The sequence below is a fragment of the Vulpes lagopus genome, chromosome 9 (assembly GCF_018345385.1).
Source record: "Vulpes lagopus strain Blue_001 chromosome 9, ASM1834538v1, whole genome shotgun sequence".
In the NCBI taxonomy this organism is placed as follows: Eukaryota; Metazoa; Chordata; class Mammalia; order Carnivora; family Canidae; genus Vulpes; species Vulpes lagopus.
The window spans coordinates 42,377,713-42,390,729 of NC_054832.1; the positions used below are offsets into that span (position 1 = coordinate 42,377,713).

Sequence of the window (13,017 nt, forward strand, 5' to 3'; positions counted from 1 at the left end):
TAGAACTTTATACCGAAAGGGGAAAAAATCAATTTCATTGTGATAATTTAAGAATAAAATATAATAAAGTAGTATTATGGGATTATATTGGAGAGAGGAAGCATAAATCAATCAATTAGGAAGCTCAGCGATGGAGGAAAACAAGCTCTTATTAAACTATGCTATAGGAAATGAAAATACAGAAATGTGCTGAAAAGTGTCATTGAACAGAGAAACTAGATAATTGAGGCCCCAGATCAGCTTCATAGGCTTAAATTCTCCAGGTTTCCTCTCATATAAAATGTAGTGAGCAGTTGCCAAACAGCTATGTTGGTTATTGCATTATTGATATAACCAAAATCAAACCCAAATGTGTCTAAGAAGCCATCTACATATAAAATCTAGATGTTTATATATGGATTATATATGTGTGTATTTTTTCTAAATTAAGTACTTAGAAGGCAGGGACTTCTGTGTTTTACTTTTTTTTTTTTTTCTTTTACAATTGTGTAGGCATAGGTATCCTTCTTGAAGCCATAAAAAATTTAAATGTTGAAAACTTATTTGGGTATAATAGAAATATCTAGTTTTAGTTCTAAAGAACTTAACAGATACCCCAGTAAACGTTTTCACCTAGTAGACTGAAAACTCATATTTCACTATATACTTTTGGATATCATACTTAGCAAGCAGAATTCTAAAGTAATGACAGATGCACTATTTGGAGAAGTACCAGGTGCAAATAATTTTTAAAACCTTCTATTTATTATAGAAACAGTTTCAAATGTTCGTATCAACTTTAATATGCATCTGGAGGTATTATTCTCTAAGAATCAGGAGTTAAATTGAAATGGAACACATTATTTAACCAGTGAGTTCCATGGCAAGTGAGTAGAGTGATAAATTCTCACTTTAACATTGACTCTTTAAGATATATTTGAGTCTGTTTTATGGCAGGCACATCTTCCAGAATAATGCACACATGTATGAAAAACATTTGGTTAAGACGATCCTTTTTCCATTTATTTTTCCCCATTGCACCCAGAGATTATTATAGGGCATGAGTAAGATAAAACAAGAAATGGCTTTTTGGCCTCAGATCTGTAATCTTCAAATTTCTCTTTAGATTCTCTTTAAAAATTTGCTTTGTAACCCTGAGTGGAGGCATTTGATGTGTCACTATTTTCATTGGTCTGAGCTGTTTATATCTCAGCAGGAATAATGACATGAATAGTTTGACTGTTGAGATGTGAAATCAGAGTGAACACTTGTCAAGGCTTTTTCAGCAAAATTAAATGTTGCTAATTTAAAATGGGTCAGAGTAATATTTTTCTGTAGTTTGTTCATTTCATAATTTAAATTTAGATCATTTGATGTACATTTTTACAATTGGTTCATTTCTGGATCATTAAACCTTATCATCAAATAATATTTATTAAGCTTCTGCATGTTCATAGATCCAGAATGACTGCTACATGATAGCAGTTAAGGAAATAGAATACACTGGCTCTTTTAAAAAAAACACACACACACATAGCTCTTCAGCCAAATAAACACTTTTATGTGTCTAATGAACACAAATAGAGCATTTCTTCATTACTCCCATCCATTTGACTCACTTCTCCCTGCCATTTCTGATTCTAAAAATCTATATGGAATTCTAAAGGCACTTTTGAATCATTAGCAAACACATTATTTTATTGCACATTAACTTTTTATGATATACTATAATGTAGATCCACTGCTTTCAGATTTATTTCAGTGTAAGGAAGATGTGGAAATTAAAGTTAAAAGTTGCATTATTTACATAAAGGAGATACGGGGTAAGATTTGGAAAGGAATTGATCATGAAGGAAGGGGAGTAAGAGAAATAAGGCAAACTAAGGAGACTATAAAATTTTGAGAGAATATATGGTCTTAAGCTAACTCCCACACAGAGTGACATACTGTATTCGAGACCCATTGACCCAGTTCTTAGCTAAATGTTCTTTTGGTTAACAAAAGAGTATATTATTCTGTCAATGTTTTTGTTACTGTTGTTTTTGATTTGTTTTGTTTTTTTGTTATTGTTCAATCTATTTTTTTCACAGGTTATGTAACTCATCAGTTACATGCAGGTCATATACAAACCCAGGCTTGTTACTCATTCGAACACAAATGGTACATAAAAAGGGAAATTTGGTGATGCTTAGTTTTGTTCATCTTTGGCTGTGAAATGTGGTAAAGAGCATTGAAATTAATATCTAAATGTAGCTTTCCTACATCTATTATCTAGCCATATTTATTCTGTCCTCTTGTGAGAGCAAACAAAAGTTAAATATGTGTTTTCCTAATGAATTCAGTGACAAAAAGTTAAGTATTACAGAAAACTTGAGGATATCCCCTCAAGTTGATTATTTGGATATTTTACATATTCTTAATAAAATAAGTGTATAATGAACTCTTATTCTTCATGTAGGGTGACAAAGTTAATTTACCTATTAATGGGATCTTGTAAATACTCATTTACCCATTTGTTTTTAAATGCTTCCAAAAGGTTCACTGTCTTTACTTTAAACATCTTACTCTCTAAAATAAGCTTTTATCTTTCTAGCTCTTCACTACACACCGAATCAAAGATGTCTGTCATATCTTCTTCCTGGAAAAAAATTAAGAGAGAAATTGACCTTAGTGTGACACATTTATGACTTCCATAACTGGGAGCTACTTTGCAGCTCTGTGTCTCCGTCTTACTGTATTTAAACATTCTTTGACATTTCAGATGGCTGTTAAACTTGAATTATATATATGCGTAGTTTATTGCCTGAAATTATTTCTTTCTAGGTAAACAAGATTATAAAAAAACCAAACCTATTTTACGAGCAACCAAATTAAAAGCAGAAGCAAAGAAAACAGCAATAGGCATAAAGGTACCTGTATTTGGTAACTTTAAAATTTGATATATGCATGCCATTTCATTTTCTAAAACCGGATTGCATAAATGTTGAATGCTAAATGTTTTATGACATTTCAAAATCAAAGTCAATGCCAGAATTGAAGGTTTTTATAAAGAGTTTACTTAATGGGAAACATCATTCTAATCCTGAGATTTTTACCGGGTCTTAAAATAAAACACAATGTCACATAAGAGAGCCAGTTCTTTTTTTTTTTTTTTTTTTAAGAGAGCCAGTTCTATTTAAAGTTGCAATTTATTTTTTCTCTAGCTACTGTAAATATTGTTCAAAATTTTCAGTGATTTATGTGGCCTGAATCAAAAACTTCTTTTATTTTCAATACATTTGATCTTATGGTTATTGAAGTTTTATTTATAATTATACATACTTAGGTCATTAATATGTATGATTTTACTCTGTGTATTATTATTGTTGTCAGTACTCTCTATGATGAAATTCTAATGATGTCTCCAAACTTGTTCTTTTAGAAAACCAGTGTTTTAACTGCTTAGGGAGGGATAAATGGATCTGAGAATGATGTAAGCAGATATTAATCCAATGTGCTAGCACAATGAAGTTCAACAGAATTACATTTACATTATTACTCATGTCAATTTTTTTGCCAAGTATTTCGAGGTGAATCAAAGTATAAATACAAAAATTAACTTGACAGTTCTACTGTCAAATGTATAAAATTAAAGCGATTAGTATATATACTTTATTGAAATATTAAAATGTTAAAAGAAGATTTTGGTTTTTATCTGGCAGATGAAAAATCAGTTTTTCTAAGTTATAGCTTATAACAAATGCCAAGGTATTATTACCAGGCTGTAACAGCTGTTGAACTGCCAGATGATATATTTGGTTGTCTTCCAGAATTTGCTATTACGATCACGAAACACTGCCTTCTTTTTACTCCTGATTGCTGATTTTGATCAAGCATTGCCGTGTGATACGGTATGTTTTCACAACACACTCCCCTCAGTTAGTGCTATGTGTCAGTTTTTAATGAAAAAAAAGTAAATTGCCTTTTTGTTTAAAAGAGAGATGATTCATCTTTTGAAGTTTTCATTTCACAAGAAATTTTATTCATCTTTAAAATTATTTCCATGACATGATATTTCTAAAAGCCATACTTAGGGGTTTTCTTCTTTGTTTTACAGTTAATTACCTGATGATTGTCTCTTGTAGTAGGAGTGCTATTTGTAATTTTCCACCAAGGCACTATGTCACTTTTATCTCTCACAATATGGTGTTTTGCTCTTGGAATTTTTTTTTTAATTTTTATTTATTTATGATAGTCACAGAGAGAGAGAGAGAGGCAGAGACACAGGCAGAGGGAGAAGCAGGCTCCATGCACCGGGAGCCTGACGTGGGATTTGATCCCGGGTCCCCAGGATCGCGCCCTGGGCCAAAGGCAGGCGCCAAACCGCTGCGCCACCCAGGGATCCCGCTCTTGGAATTTTTTAAAGAAAGGTATTGGGGTAGCAAAATCCACTTGTAGCACAATATAATGAGCAGCTATAAATTAGAATTTGAGAAATGGTGCAGCCATTCATTTATTAATATATACATATTTTCTTTTTCATTTGCTCATATAATTTTTGTTATTCTAATTTGAGGAAATGACTGTCTTCGAATGAGATAAATCTACCATATAGTGCAATTTTCTAATATATTTTTATAAATATTACAGAATTTGCTTTTCTTTTTTATGAGAAAAAAGTTCTTAGATTTCATTTATGATTTAAAGTATGTACAAAAGAGTTTCTGACTGACATCCAGACAAAGCTCTTTTTTAATAAGCTGACATATCATTTTGATATGTAAACCTATGGAAAATAAAAATCTTAACTTTAAACATTGTTTACTTTGCTTAAAAAATTACATGAAGAGCCCATTAAAATGATATGGAACTTTTTAGAATCAGAACCATAGAGGTAGTTTACATTTCAAATCTGGCATACTAATTAGTTTGCCGTGTCAAACTTTGATTGCCTTGTCATTTTAGCATAGGATTTTAAATAACGAAGTTTCTTTCAGCAATTGCCATTTAATGCTGTTTAATTTCCCCAGTGAGTGATTTTATCCATATTGATAATGTCAGAGAAGCAACTAAGGACTAATGAACATCAAACATGTTTGACTCTTATCTAGTTGATACAGGATGACCATAATATTATAGTATTTTTATCACTTTACTACTTATATTTAGAATGAATCATAGTTATCTCTTAAAATAATTTAAATCTATAGAAATATAACAGCTGCACGGAATAGAAAAATAACAGCAATGACAACACTGATCATAGAAGAAAGAGGCCTAGGATCACATTCCTCTTGCCTCTAACTATTGCCATCATCTAGCTAAGTATACGCTGACATATTTGCAAGATGACAGTTATGCCATTACCTCACAGGGTGGTCAGGAACGTTAAATAACACCATGAAAACTCTTAACGTTGAACCCAGGACATAGAATTCATTTATGAATTGTTAGTGAGAAAATATTTCTTTGAATTAGCCATTAGTGGCTTGTACAAATAAGACTTCACTTGGATGTTTGTCAGCGGCCTCAAGATCCCCCGCTTCAGCTAAGTCTGCATTGTATTAGATATTATATATCATAAAATGTTCTCAGCTTTTCTGTGGAGATAGTGATATGGCTGTTGTAAAGTTTTCAGAGAATTACATTATTTTAATATCCTTTACATATAGATTATATAAATCTTAATCCTTCATTATTTGTTTAGAAATGCTGTATTATGATGTTGTAGAACCTGTAGAAAGAGAGATGACTAAGACATGATCATCTTGGAAGAATTTATACAAGAAATAACTTCCAGATTTCATTACCATGTAAAATCAACAGTATTGACTGAGAAATCTAGGACTAGAGATGTAAAGAATACACAATACAGTCTCTATGCTCAAAGACTTTTAGTGCCTTTTTGTAAACATATGTTTAGTAATAGAAAATGTTTTGAGAGAACAATAATGATTCAGAATAAGATGTGAATATTACTGGATCAAAATCTGGAATTAATTTCTGTTCAGAATCTATTTTATTTCCTATGTCTTACCAATGTAAACAGAATGTTATAATTTATGACCCAATAATTAGTGCCACCTAAGAAATATTTGCACAACTAATATTTTCTATTGCATTGCTATTTAAAAAATAATTAGGTGATTTTTCAAGAATTGTAATATCATTAAAAATTTTTTAGAATGTAAATACCCGTGTTTTCTAACATTTAGAAAGAAAAAGATAATTCATATTTGTTAATTAATTAGTTTATTTGAAAGGTTTGTTTGAAAGGTGTAATCTAATAAGAGGATAAGTATCAAAAATTTAATTTATCTGTTACATAAATAAAATACTCAAGTGTCAACCAGATCCTGCTAAGAACCTCTTGGGATGAGCCATCTGGAAACATTATTTTTCTTCTTTTTTGTGATTTCAGATGTAAAACTGAAAATGGCCAGGGGGTGTGGGGGGTCATAAATGCCTACAGGTCTCTAACTTATGGTTAGTGTCACCAGCATCCTGAAAGCAGTATTTTCAAATTAATCATTAATTTAACCCTTTATATATCCAGTCCCCACAGTGTTCATCTTCTCAACTTTTTAAAAAAGAAAATGATGCTATTCCTCCCCCATTCAATAGTCTTTAGCCCTACCCCCTCTACCATATATTCACAGTAGACTTAATTGAATTAATGGATCCTCTAAAGCTGTATTCTATGAATGTTCTCTACTTCCTACCCTTAAAACCTGTTTTCATGCCTTTGGGTATCCTGAAAATGTAGAGTGAAGATTACAGAGTTTTTTGAAGGGCAAGGAGCAGTTGAAAGCAGCAGTTAGAGGTGATTATCAAATGAGATGTGGATGATGGCCTCCAATCAAGACAAAAACTTTATTCTTGCTTTAAGCTTGTCTGAATGGGGACTGCTGTTGAACAGTTTTGTTGTCCACTATACAGAACAGATGGAGTTTGCAGTTGTGTGTCACTTGTTTATTACATCCTCTTAAAATTAGTAGCTGTGTAACCAGATGGGTCTGGGAACACAGCTGTGGATATAAGAATATAAATGAAACCTGTCTGATGCTGCCGTGCCCTTTTGAGATGCCAAAGTGTTCCAACTGCAACAAAGAAAAATTCACTTCCATTTGACATTAAATTGATGTATTAGATTTAAAAAACGAAACCTTACAAAAATAGTTGACACTGAGTCTGTCAAACCCATGATTTTTATCAATATTTTTTTTCATAGTCTGGAAATCTAAATAAATGTAAAATGTCTGCATAAGGTACCCATGTGTGATTTCAGCACCCAGGTAAAAATTTCATGTTGATTATAAACCAAATTTATTTTAATGTTTTTAAAGTTTATTAGGTGGCATCTGTTGAATTAATAATTTTACGTTCTGATGAAATGTAAAATATATTCATGTAAATGCAAATAAAGTGCTTCTCCATAAAACAATGCCAGGAATGGGTATGATACACAATTGAAAATTAGAAAGGCATATTAGGCTCTTTAGGATATGGAACTGGCACTAGTTGCTCTTTTTTTGCTCTTTTTAGCCAAATGATATGTTAATATTGAGAACATTCCTTAATGTGTATGTGTGTGTGTATACTACATACTGTATACTGTATACTTCATATATATATATATTATGTTTATGGAGTTTTTAAGAGATAATAGGATTTTTGCCATAATACATGTAGTGAAATATTTGTCCACTATTTTAACATAATTAATATAATCCACATCAAATCACCAAATGAAATATTCAGAATCAGCCTTCACAGTTCTGGTAAATTATACTGTATCTTGCTTCATGAGCGAAGAGTACTCAGTTTTGTTCCCCTACATTATGAACTATAGAATTTAGAGTTTAAAAATTAGAGTTTCAACAAAATAATACTTAATAAAGATTTACAGAGACATAATTTAGAAACTGGTTGTAATAGTTTCTTCCCATTAGAAAAAGAAAGATAAACCTGTGTCCAAAAGCTACAACTAATAACAAATTTATTGAAGCAACAAATAAAGTTAAACATACTCAAATAAAGAACAGGGAAACTATGTAGGCACAAACTACACTGCATGCACTGAACACCTTGATATCCCAACTATGAAAATATGTTAAAATTATGAAGTTTGATTTTACTATTAGAAAAGCACAAATTGCATAGAAATAATAGTAGAAATCAGTCGCCCACTAATGTACTTGTTTTTGCAGTCGGTATTAAGTATAAAATAAGTTACTTTACTTAATGACAAGACGTGTTAAACAAATAGAATGTGATTAATTAGGTTCAAATTATTATTCTGGATGATAGAATTGGGTTGCTATTTTCTCTGATGAAACTTATAACATGAGCCAATCTCTTTTCATCAATTTCAAACCTTCTTTTTTTCCCCCCTCCTCAGGAAGTTGGCCTCGTACTTGCAGCTATATTGGCCCTCCTACTGGCTTTCTATGCTTTCTTTTATCTCAGACTGTCCACGGATGTTGACCCTGATCTGGAACGAGATGAAGATTAGCTGAACAGCAATCAGTGCATTAAAGGGAAATAATTTTATAAAAGTTTCCCTTGGGACCAATACTTTCTAAAGTACTGAAACTGGAACATCTTGAATTCTTTCTGCTGGTATTTTCAGTTTTCAGAAACATCTTTTTAAATAGTTGCATAGGATATCAAGAAAAGAACCTTACCTAGCAGCGTAGTATAATGTATGCTACTGGATACTTTTATAAATCTTTCTACTTTGACAGGCAACCTATTCATGGTGCGTTTAGATTAAATGGAAAACAGATCCTAAATTCTTCGGATGTCTCAGCCAATTTATGTGTATAACTCCATCACTTACAGATTACTAAATCTATTTTTGTCCCATATACATCATAAGTAAAAGTATATATCCTCATTTACAGAAACATTTTCAAATCACATTCAGAGCCTAAGAAGGAATGAAAAGTCATGGGAAATTTTTCATTTTACAAAGAAGCCCTGCTTTCTTTCCAGACATATTTTATATCATTAGAGAGACTATCTGCCATACATCTACAGTAATCTTTTTCCTTCTTTGCCAACTGTTCAGTGCACATGTGCTCCATCAGAAATGGCACCTGGATGACAGAAGCTCAAAGAGTCACATATGTCTGTAAAATAGAGTTCCTTTCCTCTTGGGCTGTCTGAACTGGTGTAAATAGAAAGTTCAGTTGATCTTGATTTTAATTAACTTATTATTGTATTAGTATACACTTGGAATTCTATTTTAATTACGTTGTTCTGGCTGCTTGCAGTATCAGTTTGCCCCTCTTGTTAGGGAGATATGTAACAATCTGTCATTAAGTTGTGCAGTTGTGTTTTGATTTTTTTTCTCCTTCCCACACAACAGTAACAGAAGTCCTACCTATTCAGAATCATTTTCTTGGATTGTCTCTTAAATCCAAACAATACAAAGTTGGTTTACAAAATTATGCTTTGTCTCTTGAGAGTTAATCAATTAGAACTGTTTCGTGAAAAATAAATAATACAAGAAGATAATATGTCTTATATTACTCACATATGTGATTTCTTGTTTACATGAATTTTCAAGGTACTTTGCATTTGTTGAAGTATAACAATCAATAGAGTCAATATTTTTATGGGTAATGGATTTTTTAAAAGGTATTTTTAGAACACACAAATACGTAAAGCTTTGAAAATGGGAAAATCTGTGTCCACAGCAGACTTGTTAGCTACTGTCTTATATAAAGATGTATAAAAGATTAATAGTTTAAAACATGTGCAACAAAGTGTTTTATATCATAGATACTGTACTTATGAAGAGCAAATAAAATGTTAAGATTATTTCCATATTTGCCAAGAGAAGAAAGCTTTGATGAATACCCTCGATATTCTTTGAGACTTTTGCAAATAGTTGAATAGGACTGTGTAGCATTATGTTCTGCAGAATTTTTTCAAATAGCATAATTTATTTCATCAATGTGAAAACAGCCCAAAGTTCCAGTATCCTCACAGATCATTTATGCCAAACATCTGAGGGCAAAATTTAGCCAGTGTTATTTACTGGATCCTACCCCTTGAAATCACAAACACATGAGACAGACCAAGAGTTCTTATACACTCACCACAGCAGACCAATCCAAGTGGCATTTTTAGGAAAGGTTGCAGCATTTAATGCCATGTGGTATGTCTGTTCGAGAAGTGGGTGGAAAGGGAATATCCAAGCTGGCATTTTGGATATGATGGGCCTTTTCCTTTCCTGAGTGACATGCCACATGTCAAGAAATACTGCTTTTCCCCCACTCCTATCACATTTACGTGAACAATTTTCATTTAGTTACTTTACCTCCCATATGGTGTTAAAAACAGTCAGATTCAATAGAGATTATTTCTAATTTCAGTAGTAATTTAAATGAGAAGATATGTAATAATTGTTTATTAGATACCTATCCAAGTGAAATATAACCAAATTCACAGTATTTAAAATAGGTGAATATGCTCTTAGCGATATCTGAAAATTCATTACCCTGAAAAAAAAAGTTACTCTTCCCTTCTGTTCTTGAGGTATTCTCTTGAGGGAAAAAGGTTGTTTCTGATAGTAATAAATATTAATCTACACATAGTATAATTATAGGCTAGTTTGATTACCTCATTTTACTGACACCCTGAGTCTCTGGCTAGTTCATTTGTGCAGTTGACTTATGATGGCTCCCGAGAACCGTTAAGTCCGTTAAGTCCCACTCTGATTTTAACAAATAGCAGGTAAACTGAGACAATATATGTTTATACAACACTGTTTTCATGAAATGCAAATTTTTCAAACTCACATTAACTGGGAAGCAACCTGTAGAGAAATCCCAGCTTGAAATCTGGTTTGAATATTTGAAGATGGAGAGGTAATGTCCGGCCTGCATTTTCAGGGGACCACACTTCTGAATAGTGACTAGTGTCTGACAAAAATCTAAGACTGGCATCAGACACACATTTTAGGTGTGGGTTTTTCTCCTCCAGTAATTCACTGCTCAGAGTGATTCAGAAGACAAAAAACAGAAAAATTATAAGGACTTTTCAGAATGTTAGAATCTATTTGTTAACATGCTCTGCAGGATCAATTTCAGCTAATGCAGCAGAGTTTACATACAGCCTGTGGGGTACTGTGAATGGAGCTAGAAGAGTTACTGGCTCTTACTCTGCGTGCAAAATAAACATCTATAGATTCACCTGAGAGGAGATACTGTAAAAAATATAACCTCATCCAGGATTTCTTTTAAAGCAAATGAACAAAAAACCTATCATTGTACCCATGGAGAGTTTGTTTTCAAGTGGCACATACTTGAAGATTTTCTGTTTTTTCAATTTTTCTGAAATACTTCTACCCCAACCAATGATTGCAAGATCCTGAAACTATGTTCTTATTCATTTCTGTAATTCCAGTAGCATAGTGATCTGCACATATTGAATAAATGCATGTCAAAATTTAAGTTAATTTCTTTTAGTCCTCTCAGAATCTGGTACAGTTGCTACATGTAACAGATGATCAAAAATTATTTGCATTTAATAAATAAAACTTAGAAATCACTATATTAATCAACTCAGTGTTTAGCATTTATGATCATCGAATGTTCTGGGACAAATATACGTTTCATCCTGTTCCTTTTTAAGATCAAGACACCTAGTGTTAAGTTTACTGCAGAACAGAGACGTTGCTCTTTTCTAGGAAATCAAATATGTTATTTTTATCTTAGTATTGTTAAAAACCACACTGTTTTTAATTTGACCTAGTATACATCCTCATACCCAATGAAAATAAAACTAAATTGTCATTATGCTTATATTTACGTGAATGCTCAAGCAGTATATTTTCCAGATTCTAAAACAATATAGTCAATGATAATCCAGTAAACTATGCTTTATTTAGATGGGCTTCAGAAATAAAACTTGTAGAAATTAAACTTAGAGAATTTTCATGTATTTCATCCATAATGTAAGGTTGTTGAGTCAGAGACTATCTAAGATAAGTGCACTTACCTTGGGCTTCTCTAGGGAGATTCCTACCATTTCTCCCTTAGCAGCACTGCCTTCTTTTATTAGAATTGCTCCAATGCAGCCTGGATAGAATGATGTTTGCTAGATTTTGTTTCACTGACATCATATCTAGAATCAGTGCAACCCACAGTAAGAAGGAAAAAAACTAGCAGATGAATTCAGTGCCAACAGAAACATCCTTACGATTTTATTTTGTATGTTAGTGATGCAGGTAAGTATGAAGGAAACTGGGAGAGTCACTCAAAGAATTATACCAGTGTGGAAATATCCACAATGGGCCAGTAAATTCATTTAAAACAATTGAACTGCTGCCCTATTCAACATAGTGCCTCATTCTTAAATAATTTTTTTTTATCCTTAGCAACAGACATGAGATCCTTATTTCAAGAAAAATAAGATACTTTACATGCCAGAAGATTTTTTGATGACAGTACCCCCTCCTATTCTTCATTTTTTAAAACAACAACCAAATTGGTGGGGAGGCAGCCAAAATTTGAGGTACCAATGCCTCTCGAACAGATGTCGCACCATTATTTTTTAGCTCGTTTAGATGAATAAACATGTTAAACTGTGAAGTATTACATTTTAGATTTTTTCATTAAAAAAAGAGACAATCTGTTTACTGTCCTAATTGAGACAACAATCCTTGTGGTTGCCAGTTTTGGCAGTCATAACAATGAACTATAAATATTTGAACCAACCAAGTAAATGGTGACTATAAAGGCTATAGCATGTGTAAAGTTCTGTTTTCATGGGCACCCATCTTAGTATGCCTTTTTTTTTCTGACTTCTTCAAATACAATTGTGTAAATCTGAAGTTTCATGGTAAGCCTAAAAGAAATTGATTTCAATATCTAATTTCGTTCTAGTTTATTATCCTTTTTAGCATTCAGCTATCCATCTGCTTGTAACAAATTGCTACTGCAGTTGCTCTACTGAATGTGACAAGGCAGGTCTTTCATTGGATTGCCTTCTCTGTACATCCTAGGGTAACACACACAAAAAGAAAATTAGAGGGTTTTTCTTCTG

General features: G+C 32.3%; 1 protein-coding gene across 8 annotated transcripts in view; it reads left to right on the forward strand.

The window, feature by feature from the left end:
- Positions 1-11,525, forward strand: part of TRIQK (triple QxxK/R motif containing) — an 85,362-nt gene extending 73,837 nt beyond the window's left edge. For 6 of the 8 annotated variants that reach the window (XM_041769468.1, XM_041769471.1, XM_041769467.1 and 3 more), the window contains 3 exons: positions 2,803-2,888; positions 3,789-3,869; positions 8,360-11,525. In XM_041769468.1, coding sequence (XP_041625402.1) covers positions 2,803-2,888; positions 3,789-3,869; positions 8,360-8,473 — 281 coding nt within the window. In that variant the 3' untranslated portion in view covers positions 8,474-11,525. The other 2 variants (XM_041769475.1, XM_041769474.1) reach the window with 2 other exon arrangements.
- Positions 11,526-13,017: the final 1,492 nt, after the last annotated feature.